The following is a 19,984-nucleotide window of genomic DNA, read 5'->3' as shown; positions in this document are numbered from 1 at the left end:
AACCAGTCCGCTTTTATTAATTAATCCAGTTATTAATAGCAGCTACAATTTTAAGGTTTATTGTTCTAAAGATCTATACTTCATTGATGGAAACAATAAGGAAGGTCCGCTTATGCCAGTGAACCATCTTACAAGTAAGATGTGGCCTGGAGTGCAGATGAAAGAGCTCCTGCAAACTGGGGTGCATGATGTGGCTGACTGCCTGCTTCTGTGCTGCTCTCCCAGTACCAGAGAGCACCAAACACCCAAACAGTTGTGTACGCGGTTCCTATTAGCAGTGCAAAGAAGTGTGTGTGAAGGCATGTGGAAAACCAAACCTACTGGTCTGTATATGCTGCTTTTTCTGTAATAATGCTCAGCAAGCAAATGTCACCAAAGCTACTGTTGTCAGTGATCAGCATTCCTTGTTGAGCTAAGCATAGTACCTTAGGGAAGCATGTAGTAGCCACAAGTGAGGCCTCTCATTGTTACAAAGGTGGTGTAAAATATGATATATAGGGAAAATGCTTATTTTTTTAATTGAAAAAGATCACTATTCAATATAGCTTTGTCTACGTATTTTTATTTTTTTGTGATTTTTAGGAAAATCAGATGCCAGTAATTTGAGTACTGCGATTATCAATTTAGAAAATCTATGGCTTAGTGATCTCTTTCAAAAGTGTTAATCATTTTCATTATGATAGCTTAGTTTTAATTCAGATGTCTTATGTAATGAATCTGAAGTTGTTTTAAATTAAAAACGCAAGGCTTATCCTAGTTGTGACTTCCTAAGCTTGCAAGAACACTGTAATGTCCTTTCATAAAAGTGGTAAGGCACATTATAAAATCCTAGACTTCTCTTTCTTTGAGGAGACATAAGGAAAGGAGAGCATCTGATATATGACTGGAGACTGAATTTAAGATGTTGTATAGTGAAGGGAGAGCTAGGTTCTTTTCAAGAGCACACAGTAAAAGGATAAAAAGTTGCTGGGTGCAGGAGGGGAAATTCCAGTTGTATATATATAGTGAAAATTCTTCAGAAAGAGATTGGGGAAGCGTTAGAACAGGTTGTGCTTTGAAGCCTTCCATACCTGGGCACTTTGCAAATTTACTTGGCTAAAGCTGTGAACATTCTTGTTAGCCCTGCTTGATCAGAGAGTTTTGAACTGTCAGACCTGAGGTGCCTTCCAACCTAACCTTTTCTCCTCTTCTGTGGTGATTACTATATTTAAAAATAAATATGCTTATATATGTTTTAAATGTTTTTCTTTAATTTGGAAGAATTTCACTGCTATCTTCAAAGAGGGGAAAAAATCTCCTCAGTCTTTCTAGTTAGGTGCTTCTCCTTATGCCTGGAAAGCTTAAAGGATTCTACGTGATTTCCAGTGACAGTTTGTGTATTGCATTTGAATTTGGTCCTGTAAAACATATTTTAAATCACCGCTGTTAAAGTATATTCTTGTTTGTTTGGTTTTGTTATTATAACTACTGTGGTATCCTTTCTAATAGAGCTCTGGAAGAATTAGAATTACAAGAAGTTTTAAGATAGTTATATAAACATGACTGTGTTTATCGGTCTGCAATGCTCTTGGGGCATTTTGTTTTTTTCTTTTTTTCAGCAATATCCAGGTGTGAACCAGCTGTCCTCTTCCTTAGGAGGGTTAAGTCTGCAGCATTCTCAGCAGCCAGAAGGTCTGAGACCCGTAAACCTTACACAAGATCGAAACATTTTACCTGTGTCTTCAGTTCCAGCTCCTGTGCCGAACTTGAATTCTGATCTTAGGAAATTAAACTGCAGTCCGGAGTAAGTATACGATGTCTAAAAGAGTGTGTTACATGCTTCAGTGATGGCTTGTATTTTTTGATGTTATAAATAATTATAAGCAGGCTACTATTTTGAAGTTTTTGTAATAGTATAATCCCCTTCACTTGAGAATAAGTTTATCCTCTGCATCCTTATGCAAAACTTGAAGTTATCCTGCCATCAGAATGCTGTATATGCAGTATGAGTATAGCTTACTTCTTAAAACATGAAGAAACCTGCTGCATCTTTGCCTTGTGTTATCCATCTTAAAATAAATAAAAGAATGCATATTTAAACACCTTGACATCACGCAGTTTCATTTCATGGAATACTTTTGTAATATCGCATAGGATTTTTTCCAGAAAATGGTGATGATCATACCTTAATATACTAAATAAACTGTGAGTATGTTCAACCATTGCAATGGTTGAATATAATCACAATCGTACAATTACGATGAATACTTTTACCTCCAATTAACATCCATCTGCTACTTCAAGTCAGGTGCAGCTCAGTATAGTGAAAATTGCTTTCCCCCCCAAACACCTTAATTCTAATTGGAAAAAGATATATATTCGTTGCTCCAGATTAACTCATATGACTGCCCTACTGGCAATGCATGGTCCCACCAGAACAGGTCAGAACGAGGATCTCAAAATCAGTCTAGGCATGGAACACTGTACAGTGCTGTTGATGCTTAGGTTTCTTTAGTACTACTTCTAATTTGAAATCAGTCCTGTACTTTGCATTGAATGAATAAAAAAGGTTTTGATTGTCTCAGTATTTTAGATACTCTTCTGCTGGTTTCTTACATAAATTTTGCTTTCTTGGACTAGTGAATGCTGGATTCCTTCTTTAGTTCCCTCATTAAAACAAAATAAGATCTTGAGAATGAATAAAACCTGTCACTTAAATTGAACATTGTATTTAAAGCAATTCTTTCTTTGTTTCAAGTTTGTTTTGCTGTATATGTGTTACTGAACTACTTAAGTGATGCACGGGAGTCTTTGTCAATTCTTCTGAACGTTTTTTTAAATCCTGTTCCATTACTCTTTAAATCAGCTTTGTAAAATATAGGTTTTCTTAAATTTCAGAGTTCTTTAAAATCAGGAGTTAACACAGTGTTTTTAGCATCTTTAAAAAAATTCATTTTCAATGAGATGCTTTTATTTCTTTTCAGTTCATTTCGATGTACACTGACAAATATTCCACAGACACAGGCTTTGTTAAATAAAGCTAAACTTCCTTTGGGTTTGCTGCTACATCCCTTCAGAGACTTAACGGTAAAGTAGCTTACTTTTTCATATGTATATTTAATACATTTTAATATCCTTTCTGGATCAGACAGAATAAGATAATGACCTATAATTGCTAAATTTAACAGAAGTTGTAAAAAAAAAAAAAAAAAAAAAAGTTTGGGAATTAAAAGAGAGGGAATTTAAACCTTGAAATTGATATGGGAAAATCTTGGGACTTACCTTCATTTTTTTTTTCCTTATTGTTGAAATGGCAAACAAAGCTTTGTTTGCCAGTGGTTTTCTGGAGCTCTGGACTGAAGTTTTGAGTGTGAGGGGTCAAAACTATAGGACACTTTTTGAGAAGGTGTTTACTGTGCTTTCTTGAAAGGTAATGCTAACATTACAGCATTTACCATGCCAGTAATACAGGCAATTGATGCTACACACAGTTTAATTATGTAAAAAGGTTGATAACTTATCTGATACGGCCTTTTTTTTATTCCTGTGAGTTCTTTGACATGTAAGGTTTGCTGTATTAGCATCTGTAGTCACAAATTTGTCCTGTAATAGCTAATCTTGCTGTAGCGGCCATATTATTGTAACTGACTAATTTTATTTAAACTAGTATAGCACCTAAGATTAATGAGTTTGGGTTAAGATAATCGGAATTATTACTTCTACTGATTTTTAAAGAGATTTTTTAATAGGCATTGTTACACACTGAAAATGGTCTAGAAAAGATAATGAAAGATGATAGAATGTCTCGGCTTTTGAAGCTTTTATACACTGTGCTGCACGATAATGGTCTTCATAAAATGTACTATCTACCTTTGTAACAACTTTCTATTCTTTCTTTTTAGCAATTACCAGTGATAACATCAAGCACAATAGTGAGATGCAGGTCCTGCAGAACATACATCAACCCTTTTGTTTCTTTCATTGATCAAAGGAGGTGGAAATGCAATTTATGCTATAGAGTTAATGATGGTAAGTTTTCTAACAGAAGAATCTTGCATTAATATATTTCTAGTATTTGCATTGTATCACTCCGTGGGTACTCTTAAGTAGTTTAAAATGATGGTAATCTTAAGATGTTTTTTTAAATATCTAGATTTTGTCAGATATTGTGCATTTCCTAAGAAAAAATCATTTTGCAATTCTGTGGGAGACTGAGGATGTAATCAAATTACCCCGACTTACTTGTGTAATAAAATCAATTTACTCCACCAACTGCCATTGTAATATGCAACTGGAAGAATGATGACAGCTAAATGCTGTGTGCAATCTAAGCCAGATATTATGGTGAGCAATAGAGATTGAAGCTTGTTGTGCAAGGCTCCATTTGCATTTCTTCTGATAACGTTTGGGTTATGTCACTGTTGAAAAAAAAACTTCTTTCATTTCTAGTTATTTAATTTGGTGTTGTATGGGATGGTTTTTGTCATATATCCTTCATGTGAATATTTTTTCTGTTAATAATTGAAATGTCTGTGTTCATTTCAATGATTGTTCGTATTTGCTAGAAAGTGTATAAATTCTGGAAACTTTTTTTTTCTTAGTTCCTGAAGAATTTATGTATAATCCTCTGACACGATCTTATGGAGAGCCGCACAAACGGCCAGAGGTCCAAAATTCTACAGTGGAATTCATTGCTTCCTCTGACTATATGGTAATAAATAAATTTTTGTGGTGAGCTTCCACAAAATTGCATATTGATATAAATGCACTTGAAGTTAACGTTGAACCTGACATGTTGCTCAGGTGGTATGTAGTAATTTTCCTATGAAGGTACTCCAAGACCAGAGAACACTTAAAGCTCATATTTATTTTGAGTATATGTATATATTCAATCCAGTGCAGTTTAATGTTGCATATTCTGTTTTGATTGTGGTGTGGTGTAGTTTCTGGATTTCTCCCTTTTTGTGAAGAGGTTTTGAAAAGCTGGTAGTGAAATAACAAGAGAGCTGCATTGAAATTATTGTTATGTTTCTAACCAGTAATCAACTTATGATTGCTGTAATAGAAGTCTTGTCTCCAAGAATGATAAACAAAGCTTGGAAATTGGCCCTGTTCATAATGACAGCATTAACTGCAGCAAAAGTAAATTGCACTTTTGAAATAGAATTGGAGCACTGTAGCCAAGATGTTTGGAAATGAATAAATGTAGCTTGCTATGTAGTTGTCAGTAGACTATTTTTAGCACAGAATAATGTATTGTGTTGTCCGCATTCTGAAAGACCAGTGATGTTTAGAAGAGTAAATTCTGTATCTGGAAAAAAACTTGACACTTGAGTTTAGTGTTGGAAGGACAGTCTAACAAATGGGATTTTTGCTCTGAAACGTCATATTGTGTACTTAGTGCAAATAAGGAGTGTTAACCACTGGTAACTGTATAAAAAAATTATTTGCCTGGCTGTTAGTTAATTTTATTCTTTGGTATGATGTGTAGCTTGCATTATTCTAAATATTCCCCTTGTCACCTTTTTATTGACTGAAGTTCTTTAACATTTCTTTAACTATGATTTTTGATTTTTTTGTTTGTTTGTTTTTTTGTTTTTCTGTTTTTTACTTTGTAGCTTCGTCCTCCTCAGCCTGCGGTGTATTTATTTGTTTTAGATGTCTCTCATAATGCAGTGGATGCTGGATATTTGACAATAGTCTGCAATTCATTGCTGGAAAACCTAGACAAGTAAGAATATAAATAATCTTTTAAAATCAGCTAATAAGTTATTATGAACAGTAGTAACTTACAGTTTTGAAGAAAACTTGTGTGTGATGTTTAAATGAGCTGTCCCTCAGGGACAGAAGTTCACGAGATTCTGAAATAAGATCCTGAGATGAAACATTCATGTCTTAAAAACAAGAACAGCAATAATAAAAATAAAATAAAACACCCCAACTGAGAAATGTCTTCCCGTTTTGTGGTTAAAGGTGGATCTGTGAAGAATATGGAGCTGTAATTTCTAAGAATATGTACAAAGATCTAAAGTGCTCTGTTATTCTTCAGAACAACAGAAATAATTAAATGACAGAGATTGACCAGCCTTTATGTGCTGAATCAGCTGAGGTGCTGTATAATGGAATGCTGTAATGGCTAGTGTGACACTGCCTAGTTGGACTGTACAGTCAGTTGGGGTTTTTAGATCAGTTAGCTGTGTCTACCTGTGCTACCTTCTGTACTTCCCTCATTTTTGCACTGGAACAACATCTGGAATTTTTGTTGGTGCTTTTTGTGGGAAAACCAACAAAATCCACTGTGCTCATACCTTTCAAAAACTGTTATGGAAGCCTTTCTTTGCAAATTCTTTTCCACAGTGATTTATTAGGAAACTTAAAATTTTCCTTTTTGATAAAGACACCAACATGTACATAAAATTCTTCACTTACAAATACTGTATTTGTCCTTGTTCAGAGTTGCTTTTTTAGGAAAAATCATAAAATCCCGTGTGTTTATAATGCCGTATGTAAGAATATGGTCCATGGGATAAATATATATCTTGAGCTGAAGAGATTGGATTTTAATTTAGAGGTATTCTGTCACTACTTAAGCAAATAGAGGTTTTCTCTAGGTTTTCTTTTTCATTAAGGTTACAAAAGAGCACTAAGATCATCTGGTCCAGCCGAGAGCAGAATGCATTTTTTTTCTGTAGAACAATTGAGAAGACTACCTTCTTTTATGTGCCAGTGTAATGCATGAACCACCTGTTCAGAAAATACTGAAGAAGTATTACTTGTGTTTATTTTTCAGATTTTATTCTCTCACTCTCCTTTTCTGTTCCCTTTTCACCTTAGTAAGTGAACTGATTAACATTAGCAAAAGCTGTATATATGTATGTCCTTTATGAGTGAGAGATGTAGAGCCTAATAGTTGTGTTTTTCTTCTGCTAATGCTTAGGCTGCCTGGAGACTCAAGAACAAGAATAGGATTCATAACATTTGACAGCACTGTTCAGTTTTACAACTTGCAAGAAGGTTTATCTCAACCTCAGATGCTGATTGTTTCAGATATTGATGGTAAGTAACAAGAAAGCAGAGACATTTTTTAGAAGCTACTTTTTACTTTCTCCCTCTAGCGGAAAGATTTGAGTCTCTTGAGTATTTCAGTATTAGGTGAATTTTATTAAATTTGTAGGGAATATATTTTTGAAAAATAATCATATGCTATCTACTGAATAGTTGGTGCTTAAAAAGTGAAAATCAAATATTAATTTTGCTTTGAATAAAGCAAGCTTTGTAAAGATTACTTATCTCTCAGAAAAGTAGATCTTATTTGGTGGCAGTTACAGCAGTGAGCAATGAAATGTTTTGTTCTATCTTAATGTTATTTTTTCTTTATTAACTTTTTTCCCCTACAGATATTTTCCTACCTACACCAGATGGCTTACTAGTAAACCTCCATGAAAGCAAAGAGGTATGGTTACTCCAAATTAGCTCATCACAGTTAAGCAGTTAAATATTCAAAATAAAAGTTCCTTTTAAACTTTGAATTCAAGACTATCTGCATAATGTGTAAATGTAATGTTACTTTCTAGTTATAAAAAATTTTACTCTTTGTTTGGCATGTCATTTTTTAAAGTTACAATTTTGTTTTCCCCTATCGGAGCTAAGCTAAGCTATTTGGTATTAATTGTTATGGCAATACAAGTTTTTAGAAATAGCAGAAAATCTGAAGCTTGCAAATCTCATAAACAGCTTTTAATATGTTTTGCAGCTAATAAAAGATCTGTTGAATGCATTACCAAATATGTTCACTAATACAAGAGAAACGCACAGCGCCCTGGGCTCCGCTCTTCAGGCTGCATTTAAACTGATGTCTCCAACGGGAGGTCGGATATCTGTTTTTCAAACTCAGTTACCATCTTTGGGTGCAGGGCTGTTGCATTCCAGAGAAGATCCCAATCAAAGGTCAAGCACAAAGGTATAAAAACGTAGTTATACATCTCAGGAGTCTAGTGACTGGATGTGTCTTTCTGTCTTGCGTAGCTTGCAGACCATTATTACAGTTCACTAAATTTTACATGCACATAGTTAATGAGTATGTATAGTCACTAATTTAAGTATGCATTTGTGGTATTGTGCATGATTTGGTCTATAACTTTTCTTGATAAGGAACGGAAACTGTGTATCTTCTCACTCCATTTATTATCAGCTTGGGCTTTGGATATACATAACGGGAATGTATTGACCTGTACACTTTAAACATGATTTCTTACTGTATATACAAGGCCAATAACAATATCTAGTATATGTGTAATTATATTAACTTTTATTTGCACTGGTATGTAAACTTCTCTAAAAGGATTATAACTGCTTATGAAGATGAACTAAAGTAACATGCAACATAAAAATTTATTTAAAAAGCCTATGAAGAGTTGCTTACAGGTAACTTTTGCTATTGAACAGTATGTATTCTGTTCCTTTATGTCTTAAGGGAGCACAATCGGTGTTCTAACTCTTTCCTGTTTAACTTTTTCACCAAAGGTGGTCCAGCATCTTGGTCCAGCGACAGATTTCTATAAAAAGTTGGCATTGGACTGCTCAGGCCAGCAGACTGCTGTGGATTTATTTCTCTTAAGTTCACAATATTCTGATCTAGCTTCCCTTGGTAAGGAATACCTAATAGATGTATTTATTCTTTCCACAGTGTTTGTCTCAGAAAGCACAGGCTACTTAAGGAATTCCTGAACTGCGTCACTCATTTTGCACTTCTGTAAGTGCAGCTAATGTTGTGGAGGCATAGACTTTGAAGTTGATATCAGTAAGGAACAGGAGTATTGGATTAGTGATATCAAAGACAATTTATTCTGAGATCTCGGGTTTAAACTAGAAACTACTCTTCTACTCAAAAACAAAACAGTCCGGTGGCAGGAAATGAATGAGGTTTAATCAGAGGGGAGAACTGGGAGCTGTTCTCACCTTTCAGCGTTAAACCAAAATTTGTCTCTGTATACACCTTTGTTTGATAGTGCAGGCAATTTGTACGTGTCTTAGTTGCTGAAGGTACTTTGAAGTGTTGAAGTAAATGTATAATTAGGTCACTGCATGTTGAAGTGACTTATTACTGTCTTCAGTGAACTGAGTCACAGACAGTTCTTGTTGTACAGACGTAGTTCAAATCAGGACAAAGGTCAATATAGGTGTGGCTTGAAAACATTGTATGCAGTTTTTGTATTTACCTCATGGTTAATCTATTAACCATATATTTTTGTCCTTCACAGCTTGCATGTCCAAGTATTCTGCGGGATGCATCTATTATTATCCATCTTTCCACCATAGCCATAATCCTGCTCAGGCTGAGAAGCTGCAAAAAGACCTTAAAAGATACCTTACCAGGAAGATAGGATTTGAGGCGGTTATGCGCATAAGATGTACAAAAGGTATATTACAATACTGTTGTATGTGAGAAAGTTGATGTAAACATTTTAACTGTTATCTTGAATGTGCTTATCCTTCACTGAAGAAGGAGATATTTTCAACTTTTACAACAGCTGTTACATTAGCATTTTCCATTTGGATGACAGAGGCTTTTTTTGTGTGTATTCTTTGTATAATTAAGATTGCACCATTTCAATTTCAACTTAGTTGAAATGTGTAGTGTAAGAGCAGTAATCAATTTGGAGTGTTGAGGATTGAACATGAAGTCTACAGGATCACTCTGAAAGGTCTAGTGATTCACGTAATGATTGATTCTGCTTAATATTTGGGGTAAATGTTTTTAGTATATATTTCCATATTTTTAAAGTTTGAGAACTGTGGGCTTTAAATATTTACCAGAATTTTTCACACTGCTTAACCGTACTGTCTGAATTATTTGATCTACTTCTAGGTCTTTCAATACACACTTTTCATGGAAACTTTTTTGTCCGATCTACTGACTTATTGTCTCTCGCCAATGTCAATCCTGATGCTGGGTTTGCAGTACAAATGTCCATTGAGGAGAGTCTGACTGACACATCTTTAGCTTGTTTTCAAACAGCTCTTTTGTATACTTCCAGCAAAGGTAAAGAGATTCAAATGAATTGGCCGCTGTTTGTGCTTGTTTTGTTTTTACCGTAATGTTTGTATAGCTAGTTCCACAGTTCTTTGTTTATCTTCATAGCCAAGGGGAATCTTGTCAAAGTTAGGGAGCCTGCTTGGCAGTTAGTCACATTCAGTAAATCATCACAAGCACTATTTTGATGGAGATATGTAAAACAGAGATAAATTACCTAAAGTAATCTTTCTTAACAACTTTATTTAAAAGGCATACCGTTGTTTTAAGCAGTAATGTGTTTGACATTTCGTGCAGAGTCAGAGTTAGGAGGGCAATGAACTTGAGCCAGTTTCTAATATTTTGAATAGGCATAAAGCATAGCAGCCACTTTCTGTTGTGGGAGACATCTTTCTAAAATTTTGGAAAAGAAAGCTACATACTTCATCTGTAGGATCAAAACACCTACTGTGGACACTATAAACTGCTTTGTTATGAACCTGTGTTTACTCATAGGTTGAATACTTAGAGCATTTCTGAATTAAAGACAGGGATAGGAGATGATGATACAGCAAATTCCTGGCTGATGCATTTTTTTACAAAGAGCATGTATCTTGGATGAGAGGAGATTTGCTGTATCATCTGCTACCAATAGATATGTCATGATTCCTACTTTTTTTTTGTAGGTGAACGTCGAATTCGAGTGCACACTCTTTGCTTGCCTGTAGTAAATTCACTGGCTGACGTGTATGCAGGAGCTGATGTACAAGCAGTTGTATGCCTCTTAGCAAACATGGGTGAGTACAGGTCAGAAAGATTAAAATATCTTTTCTTATGTTCTGTTTAAATAAAGTAGTGAATGAAGCCTGGCTGTTCCTTTTTCCTGTTTGTTTTCATTTACTTAAAAAAGAAAGGAACAGGAAGAGAGTACTTCTGACATTCTCTTCTCTGTACTAGTTTTCTATCATTGCTGGATTGAGGAGTCTTGCTTATCTGCCGCTTGCTAGTCACGAGTAGCTGTTTCATAGGTTGATCTCTGCAACAGAATGTGTACAGCTCTGTGCAGGATTCTAGTGTATGGCACATAAATTAGAAAAAATGAATAGTACTTCCATATGTTCTCAAAAATGTGCATTCAGTCCAGCAGGTGGCTTCCTCCAACCAAAAGATTTGTAGCCCTTTCTTAGCAGAGAAAAGTGAAACTTAAGTTGCCCTATCTATTGTGCCATTGAAGTGATGGGAGAAAGTGTATTTGTATACCACAGATTAAATATGTTGTTAGAACTTCTTAAGGATGGGAACGAGGAAGTACAGACCAGCATAGTGCATTTTTTTTTTCATTTGAGCATCATGAAAGGGAGTTTCTGTATGGAAAATAGAACGAACAAATTAAACTAGTAACTTCTTTTATCCTTCTATTCAACAGCTGTGGATCGCTCAGTTTCATCTAGTCTTCCAGATGCAAGAGATGCCTTAGTTAATGCTGTGGTAGACTCTTTGTCAGCATATATGTCAACTGCCTCAAACCTGCAGCAGTCTATGCTGATAGCACCAAATTCCCTCAAGTTGTTTCCACTCTATGTTTTGGCTCTTCTCAAACAAGTATGTATAAGCTAGTGCTATTGATGTTTGATTCATGGTTCAATTTGAGTAATTTTTCACCTAGATCAAGCAGTGTCCGTTTTATGCTATAATTATCCAAAACTTTAAATTATTAGTGCCAGAACAGGTTTTTGTTTTACTTGATTTTGTAGTTTTTAATATATATATATATTTTACTGTGGCTATATGTAGTATATAAAAAATATTTAGTAACAGTAACTCTCAGGTTTTTGGCAACTGATTAATGGTGCCCAAGGGGATTGTTGTAAGCCATTTACTAGTAATTCATTTTATTTTATGGAGAAGAAAACCAATAGTTTTCGGTGCATATTCTTTGTACTTTCAGGTACCGAGAAGGAAAATTAGTTACAGAAGCAAAAGGGAATATTTTAAAGTTATTTTAAAAATAATTACTACTTTTTTTTTTTTTTTTTTTAAGAAATATCTTCGTTTTTTTGTTACAAAATTCATTACTTGCATATAATGAGAGTTTACCGCAGGGTTTTATCTCCAATAAATCTCTTAGCTTTAAGAATGTTGTTTGATAGCTGAGTGTTCGTTCTTATTACGAAGAAAGCTTTATGTAAGTTCAGTTGGAAATCTGATTGTAATCATTTTTCTTTGATGTAGTGATGATTTAGTGACTAATATACTGATGAGGACCATTTACATCAGTGAGAGTGGGGGGAAAAAAACGACCATTTAGTATCAGAAGAATTCATGTAGAAGACAGATTAGAAGTAAAAGGGGCTGTGGAAATAATTAGTTCAGCACAGTTGTATAATTATCTGCGTTAACAATAGTAAAAAAGCCCGAAATAGAGGAAAAATGAAACTGGAAGAAAAAAGATGACTGGCATGCATAGCTTCAGTAGAGAAGTGAATTTGTATTTTGATTATAGGAATATTGTTTTCCATAGAGTCAGGTGCTTTCTTCATTGTGTTATTTCTCACAGCAGTAGTTTACCAGTTTGATTAATTTTGTAACGCTGTTCTATTCAAGTTGCATTTCAAGGAATTTTTTAGTGTGGAGTTAATATTTTGTAATAAAACGGTGATTTTCTAATGTGTTTGAGACAGGTGTGCATGACGCTACTGGTATTTAGGAAATAGGCTGTTTAGGTGTAACATAAAACATGGGATGTGAGTAACAACATTGGTTTGTTTGTTTTACAGAAAGCTTTTAGAACAGGCACCAGTACACGCTTGGATGATCGTGTTTATGCAATGTGCCAGATAAAGAGTCAGCCTCTTGTTCACTTGATGAAAATGATACATCCCAACCTGTACAGAATAGACAAGTTGATTGATGAGGTAACGTATGAAGCCTAACTTGTAACATTTTCAAGGTGCAGTAGTGTCTTTTAAACTTTAACGTGTTACAGTAATTTATCTGAAAGTCACAATAGTAATGTAAACCAGGCATTTTTCACGTGATGTGTGCTGAGAACTTTTGTTTTTCTTCACCTTGTTTCAGTGACCACAATAATTCTATGGTTTTCAGTCATAAAGAAAGCAGAGATTCTATGCATTAGATGCATATCCAGTGTGTTTTTGTTTGTCTGGGGAGAACTGAGCATAATGGGTACAGAATACTTGGTCTTCTGTACTGCAACCAGATCAAGCTGGCTGGAGTAACAAACTTAGTTGTTTCTGTGCTGTGAATGAAGTCTAGACTATCAAGATCAGGCTGATTAAATATTTTAAGAACAAAACTAGTTTTTACTTGTGCCCTCTACAGAGGTAGTCTAGGAAATGAATGTATTTTTTTAGTGGTAAGAGGTAAGATGCATTTATAAGCAAAGGCTGCTGTAACTGAAAGTAAGTTAGTTGTGTTTTTAATTGTTTTCATGAGGTAATTAGTCATACTTATTTACAGCCCTTACACTAGCTTTGCAAAAAAAAAAAAAAAGCAACATGTAAGAGTTCATTTTTAAGTATCATACAAGCTTATATAGGCAACTGAGTACTTGTTCTGGCAGTTAATATTGTTCAGCACAACCTATAGGCTATTTGCCATGTCAAACTTTCTTCTAAATTATTCCATAAATTAACAGTATTCTTCAGTGGAATTGACTTTGTCAGGCTTTTAGCTATTTAGCTTTATCACATCCTGTTTTAATCTGAAATACAGCTGGATGTTGTTTTGCCTTGTCGATTTGTTTAAGTTTACTTCAGCAGTGCTCTAGCAGGTTGTTTCATCAGATCAGTCTCAGTGCTGCATAGACAAACCCATATATTATTTTAGCTACCTCTAAAACATCAGGGAGGATATTGAATCATGGAACTGGAATGCAAAATACTGAATCCTTGTTTAGGAGTAGAATTTGATACTTTTTTCTTCTTTTGCAAAATTTGTTTAGTGAAGCGGAATGCAACCTATGAAGGTTGATTGCATAAAATTTCATATAAGTATAGGATGCTAGACTTAGTTTGAAAGCTTGGTAATTTACGGCATGAAAATTGTTACATATGTGGTTTAATTAACTTATAATCTAAAAAAAAAAAAGTGTAATATAAAGCAAGCTTTACATTGACACGTTAGAATTTGTTGATACAGATATGATCGTTGTAGATTTAATGTAATATTTTTTACATGAGAATGCTCAAAATGTTGCTAGAGATTACCCGTGCTTTTTCCTCTTTTGTCACATCTGATTAAGACAAAAATAATGATGTAAGAATTTTTTTTATATTACTGTGTTACTGTCTGTTGTTTTCTTTACAGAGTACAATACATGTAAATGACAGAGTTGTTCCTCAGCCTCCTCTTCAGAAGTTATCTGCAGAGAAATTGACAAGAGAAGGAGCTTTCCTTATGGATTGTGGCTCAGTAAGTTACTCGTTTTATATATTCAAGATGCACTCCGAATTGCTGAAAGCAGCCAGTTTTCAACATTAGTTCCAGTGAAAAGTTTTCATATTTTCTATGGATTATCTATAATAGAGATTGTATATTAAGTTTTCAGAGGTTCACTTTTTCACACTAAATAAATTCGCCAAGAGTTCATATCAAGTCTTTTTTCTGAAAATAATGGATTTCCATTTTTAAAAGTTTCTTTTAGTGGATATTAAATTGCATGTACTAAAGTCTCTCTAACAAAGCACTTGGCCATCGAGGAAGGCACTTTCTTAGTTATGCGCAAGTGTAAGTGGTTTTATGGTACGTGGCTCACATGAGCTAAGAGTTGCAAGAGCAAAGGAATTGTAGGAATTGACTAAAACATGTAAATATAGTTGAAGTTAATATTAAGAATTACCCTAAAAACGCTTACTGGGATAAAACATGCTACTCTTGTAATGTGATAAAATATTACACTACTCTAATTGCCCTCTAGGAGGAAAGCACTTTAAGGTTCAGGAGCTAAGTGTGAATGTCAAACAAGCTGCTGTCTCCTTATGTCAGCAGTTATTACTTCAGTGGGTCTTGATAAATGCTGCTTTGTGTGTAACTTGTTGAGAGTGGAAGTCCATGCGCAGAATTGGATACGATGTGTGACTTTAAGATCTTCGTTTTCTAGTCTATGAGGTAAAATGCATTAACTATAGCTACACAGACGTGTCCTGCATCCCTCATTATTTCCATATTTGCATTTTAACTTTTTTTTTGTTTTATATTTAATGATCTTTCTCCAAATGCTACAAATTATTACTGAGTTAGTGTTGAATTAGTGAATATAGAAGTGGACTGCAACTGAAGCTCTCGGGTGATAAATTTGCATGAGTAGTGTTTCCTGGTAATATTGAAATTACATTACTACTTGTCTCCTCTAAAATGTAGGTACTAACCTTTATTTAAACTGATTCTGATATCTTACAGAATTTTTATATTTGGATTGGAAAAAACTGTGATAACAACTTCATAAAAGATGTCCTCGGATATCCAAACTATGCGTCAATACCCCAGAGAATGGTAAGCATTTAATGATCTGTCCTGCTTAGCGCTTACGTTTGGAATCTGTTTCATCTAGTTTTTGTGCATTGTCAGTTTTTAATCATGTAATTGAGAGTTTGATTTTTTTTTTATTATTTTTTTTATTTTTTAAATCTCACTGTCTAATTTCTTGCCCGCCCCATAGGATACAGAAGTTGTCAAAAGCTTTTAAGGAAAGAATGTATGTGTTCACTGAATGACAAAAATTGTTCAATAATGTTACTGCTTTGGGGGTTTTCGTGGGTTTATTTGGTTTTTTAATGCTTGTGGGTTCACAAAAATAGTGTGGAATTTTGTAGACAACTTTTAATGAACCTTTTTTAAGATACTCTTGAGTAAAGTTCTGAATGGGATTGTTATATTTGTGATTTCTAAAAGCTAAATCAAAATGTGTTTTTGTGGAAGTGCATAGGAAGAAATTTCCTGCTCATAGAGCTTGAATAGCATGAAGGGAAAGAGCAAATGAAATTGGAAGTTATGAGAACAGGTCAAGAAAGACTGGTGAGCTTTAAGACTGCTATAAAATTGAATGCTTGTTCAGGGTTTTCTATTTTGTTCATATTAGCAACTTAAAATTGTTTCCTTGTATTAACTGGTGGTAGAATTAGTTGGCAGTGTTTTCAGGAAAAAAAATGAAAGGCCAGTTAAGAAAACATCAGATGGTTACATAGCATTTACTGTAATGAAAAATGAGAGAAAAAAAACTAACACAAAAGTTTTCATCTTTGCTTTTAAACTATATCCTTCATTCATTTACTACAAAGGCAGCAGCAGAACTATTTTTAAATCTATTTGGCGTTTTTTCACCATATTAGTCATCTTAAGTTATACCAACCCAAGAGACAGTTTATTTATCTCAGTGAATGACTCAAGCAAGCTCATGTTTTGTTTGGTTTTAGCCCATTCCCAGTCAAACAGTCAGCTATCATCTTTGCATACAATTCAGATTTTGTTTCTTCGTGTTGTATTCCACCCCACAGTAGGGGGGAACATGGTTGACAGGGGAAGAAAGCAGGAAAAATGTGAAAGCAGCATTTTAAAAAGATTATTTCTTCAATGAGCTTGCTTTCTAAAATCTTTGGCACTTAAAAGGCATTAAGGTGCTATAAATTAAAGGTGTATTACTTCCTGTAGAACAGATAAATATAAAAATTCTGTACTTAAGCTGAAGAGAAAATATTCCTGTGTAGTACGCACTAATTTTGTAATAGTAATGGTGGCTATTTTGTCATTGGGTCATGTCATGAATATCAGGATCTGTTTATTAAAAGAGTTTTGATAATAAAAGATAACCTCTTTTCATTTCTTTCAACCAGACGCAGCTTCCTGAAATAGATGCACTTTCTTCAGAAAGGACACGGTCTTTTATATCCTGGCTTAGAGACAACAGACCTTTAAGTCCAGTTCTTCAAGTAATAAAGTAAGCATTTTATTTAGATACTGAATAATCATTGGCAAGTTGTATTTACAACTCGTAGTTGACACTGATGAAAAGTTGGAGTATCTAGGCCAGAAATTGAAATTGAAATTGAATTGCTCTCTAAAACCCCTTCACAATGGAGCTCTAAGTTCTGGTTTTAATCTTTATTGAGATTTTGTTTAATGTTTTCAGAACTCATTGCCATCAACATAATTTCTAACTTTAAAAAAGTGATTTATTTTTATGCTTCCATTCTTATATTCCTGTGAGATACTTGAAATATCACCTATTTTCTCTCATGTTGTCTGTTAAAACGATCACAGAATTGCAGGGGTTGGAAGGGGCCTCTGGAGATCAAGCCCAACTCCCTAAGATGCTGCTGTTTGACAGTATATTGAAGAATTGAGCTCACTTCCCCAAGAGCTGTTTTTTAACTTTGGATTCCTTGTACTGTAGTATCTTTAGGCCGAGTCTAAAATTCAAAGAAAGAGTTAGAAATTGGGTAGAACTTTTGTCCCTACATAAATTTACAGTGGATTTCAATTTGTTCAATGTTGGGATTAAAAGACCTTCTTCTATTCTTTCAGAGATGAAAATCCTGCCAAAACAGATTTTTTTCAGCACTTAATTGAAGATCGGACAGAAGCAGCTTTCTCTTATTATGAATTCTTACTGCATATTCAACAGCAGATTTGTAAGTGAACGAGAAATAAAATAGAAAAAAAGAACCCGGCTCCAGGTAGCATTGGCTGAGAGAAGCATACAGGAAGTTGCAGAAGTGGGTGTTTGTTCTTCACAATATGTAGTAACCAGAACTGTTCTGGAAACTTTACAGCTAAAGGAGAAGTATACATTTCCAGAGGAGTTTTGCAGATATACTTCACTGTAAAAGTGCTAGGAGCAATGAAGCTGTTTCACTAGTAATCTTTGAATTGGTTTATACATGTTTCCAGTAGTGCAGCAGTATGGTGCTCTGTTTATTGCAAGCTGGTGAATTTATGTAGCTATGTGGGATATTTCTTAACGAAATGTACAATTAGGTAAAGCCTTTTTTCTTACGTTTGTTATGGTAGCCCTTCAAAAATCAAATTCCTAACAAAGATGTCAAAGGGCAGTGCTGTATGTTGGTTGTTTATATGAATTTCTTTTTAAAAGGAATGATTCGTATTTACTAAAGACTTCAGCAAATTCCCTGTGAAAGTTGTAGAATTTCACTAAAGTAAAAGAATTGTAGAAATGAAATATATAATGTACATAAGTATTACATTTGTAAAGAAAATGTAAAAATGTAACTAAAAAAAGACTTAGCTTAGTGTACGGAATTGTTGGGTGTTCAATGATGAATTGTTTCGGTCTCAAGTTGACTATTAAAACATGCTTAAAAAAAAAATCCCTGTAGAAAGAACACAACTTCTTGTTCTGTTTAATTTTTAGGTGAATTTATTTAAGATTGGCTAACTAATTAAAAATATTTTGCTTTATTGTGTGTTTTTTATATCTATGCAAGTATCATGTTTTTGCAACTGAACCTTATCTGAGCAACATATTGAAGAGAACATGTTTACCACTTAGTTTCACAGACATCCAAAACCATGGAATGGTTTTAAACTGAGACAGGGGAGGCTTAGGTTAGATACTAGGAGGAAGTTTTTCATACAGAGGGTGGTGACGCACTGGAACAGGTTGCCCAAGGAGGTTGTGGATGCCCTATCCCTGGGGGCATTCAAGGCCAGGCTGGAATGTGGCTCTGGGCAGCCTGGTCTGGTGGTCGGCAACCCTGCACATAGCAGGGGGGTTGAAACTAGATGATCTTTGGAGGTTCTTTTCAACCCAGGCTGAATCAACCTATGATTCTATGATCTGGAAGGGAGGAACAAACATTGCATAATCTGAAATGAGCTATCAATACAACGGTTAAAGTAGCTGAAACTCTCCCTGTGTATTAACGTAAAGAAGGCATATCTGTTAACCTTATTTTACTTATTGTAAACTACTGTAGTCTTGGTTCAGGCTTCTGTAAGTTGTTTTGTCTGCCAATTAGAGTAAACGTAGGTAGTTACCCAGTCTGACTGATGCAATGATTTCTGCTGTGATGTAAAGAGGAAAAAAAAGGGAAGAGGTGGGGATAAATGAACTTGCAACAATGAAAGTAAAGGCATTAAAATGCCTTTAAATTGCAAAATGACGTAACTGTTTCATCTCTTCTTCTTGCTAATGTTTTATTTTAATGTAATGGTGGAGTTTCAGATAGATTTAGCCCAGATTTTAAAGTTAGGTTTTAAAGTTAGGCTGGATTTTGGGGTTTTTTTTGAGGTACATTAGAAACAATTCACAAAGCATAGTCCCTCATGCGTAGTATTTGGAACTTTTTGTTTGTTTAATGAGATGTGACTAAAATGAAAGAAGTACCCAAAGATAAATGGTAATTGGTATGATTACATTTTATTTTAAATTAGTCTTTTAAATATTAACATGTATAACTACCATATCCCCTGGAAACAGAACTTGAATAGTCAAGAGAAAAAATGTACTAGCTGTGGTTTGCGAATGCTTTCAAAGCTACACTACTTAAATTGTTCAAGTATTATTCTGCATGTTAGCGCCAACTCATTGCTTGGGGAAAATATAATTTGTGTGCTGTCTTTAAATGTGTTTAAGTTGCCCAAAGATTACTTGAGAAAAAAATTTCCATTTAGCGAATTATCATGTAATAAATGTCTGTGGCAATGCTGAATGTTGTTTCTAAATCAGACCACGAGGATTTCAGTACTGATATGCTTGTTCATAGAAGACTTTGCAGAAATGAAGGCTATCTGCTGAAGAGCAGTGCATTTCGAATATTATTTGTAATTGCAAAGAAGAGAAGAGCATCTTTCAATTGAAATGCCCTATGGTATCTGCTTCTCATTTGTACGTGTAATCACTTCTGCAGAATCACAAGGTAAAGTTCCAGCTAGAAGAGAGTAATGTAAAGGCTATCAGACCCACATAATTCTGAGGCAATTAAAGTGCTTGTTCCATAAAAGTTGAATGCCTGT

At 34.5% G+C, this 19,984-nt stretch overlaps 1 protein-coding gene across 4 annotated transcripts in view; it reads left to right on the top strand.

The window, feature by feature from the left end:
• Window positions 1-19,680, top strand: part of SEC24B (SEC24 homolog B, COPII coat complex component) — a 42,164-nt gene extending 22,484 nt beyond the window's left edge. For 3 of the 4 annotated variants that reach the window (NM_001031135.2, XM_046940079.1, XM_046940080.1), the window contains 18 exons: window positions 1,599-1,783; window positions 2,964-3,066; window positions 3,882-4,008; window positions 4,581-4,690; window positions 5,598-5,710; window positions 6,917-7,035; window positions 7,377-7,432; window positions 7,733-7,939; window positions 8,503-8,626; window positions 9,240-9,398; window positions 9,848-10,021; window positions 10,678-10,788; window positions 11,418-11,593; window positions 12,769-12,906; window positions 14,321-14,425; window positions 15,413-15,505; window positions 16,843-16,946; window positions 17,534-19,680. In NM_001031135.2, the coding sequence (NP_001026306.2) occupies window positions 1,599-1,783; window positions 2,964-3,066; window positions 3,882-4,008; window positions 4,581-4,690; window positions 5,598-5,710; window positions 6,917-7,035; window positions 7,377-7,432; window positions 7,733-7,939; window positions 8,503-8,626; window positions 9,240-9,398; window positions 9,848-10,021; window positions 10,678-10,788; window positions 11,418-11,593; window positions 12,769-12,906; window positions 14,321-14,425; window positions 15,413-15,505; window positions 16,843-16,946; window positions 17,534-17,648 (2,319 nt within the window). In that variant the 3' untranslated portion in view covers window positions 17,649-19,680. Of the gene's footprint in view, window positions 1-1,598; window positions 1,784-2,963; window positions 3,067-3,881; window positions 4,009-4,580; window positions 4,691-5,597; window positions 5,711-6,916; window positions 7,036-7,376; window positions 7,433-7,732; window positions 7,940-8,502; window positions 8,627-9,239; window positions 9,399-9,847; window positions 10,022-10,677; window positions 10,799-11,417; window positions 11,594-12,768; window positions 12,907-14,320; window positions 14,426-15,412; window positions 15,506-16,842; window positions 16,947-17,533 lie in introns of those variants that run through there. The other variant, XM_046940081.1, reaches the window with a different exon arrangement.
• The last annotated feature ends 304 nt before the right edge of the window (window positions 19,681-19,984 follow it).

Source organism: Gallus gallus, chromosome 4, assembly GCF_016699485.2.
Source record: "Gallus gallus isolate bGalGal1 chromosome 4, bGalGal1.mat.broiler.GRCg7b, whole genome shotgun sequence".
Lineage (NCBI taxonomy): Eukaryota > Metazoa > Chordata > Aves > Galliformes > Phasianidae > Gallus > Gallus gallus.
This window is presented reverse-complemented; position numbering and strand designations above follow the sequence as displayed.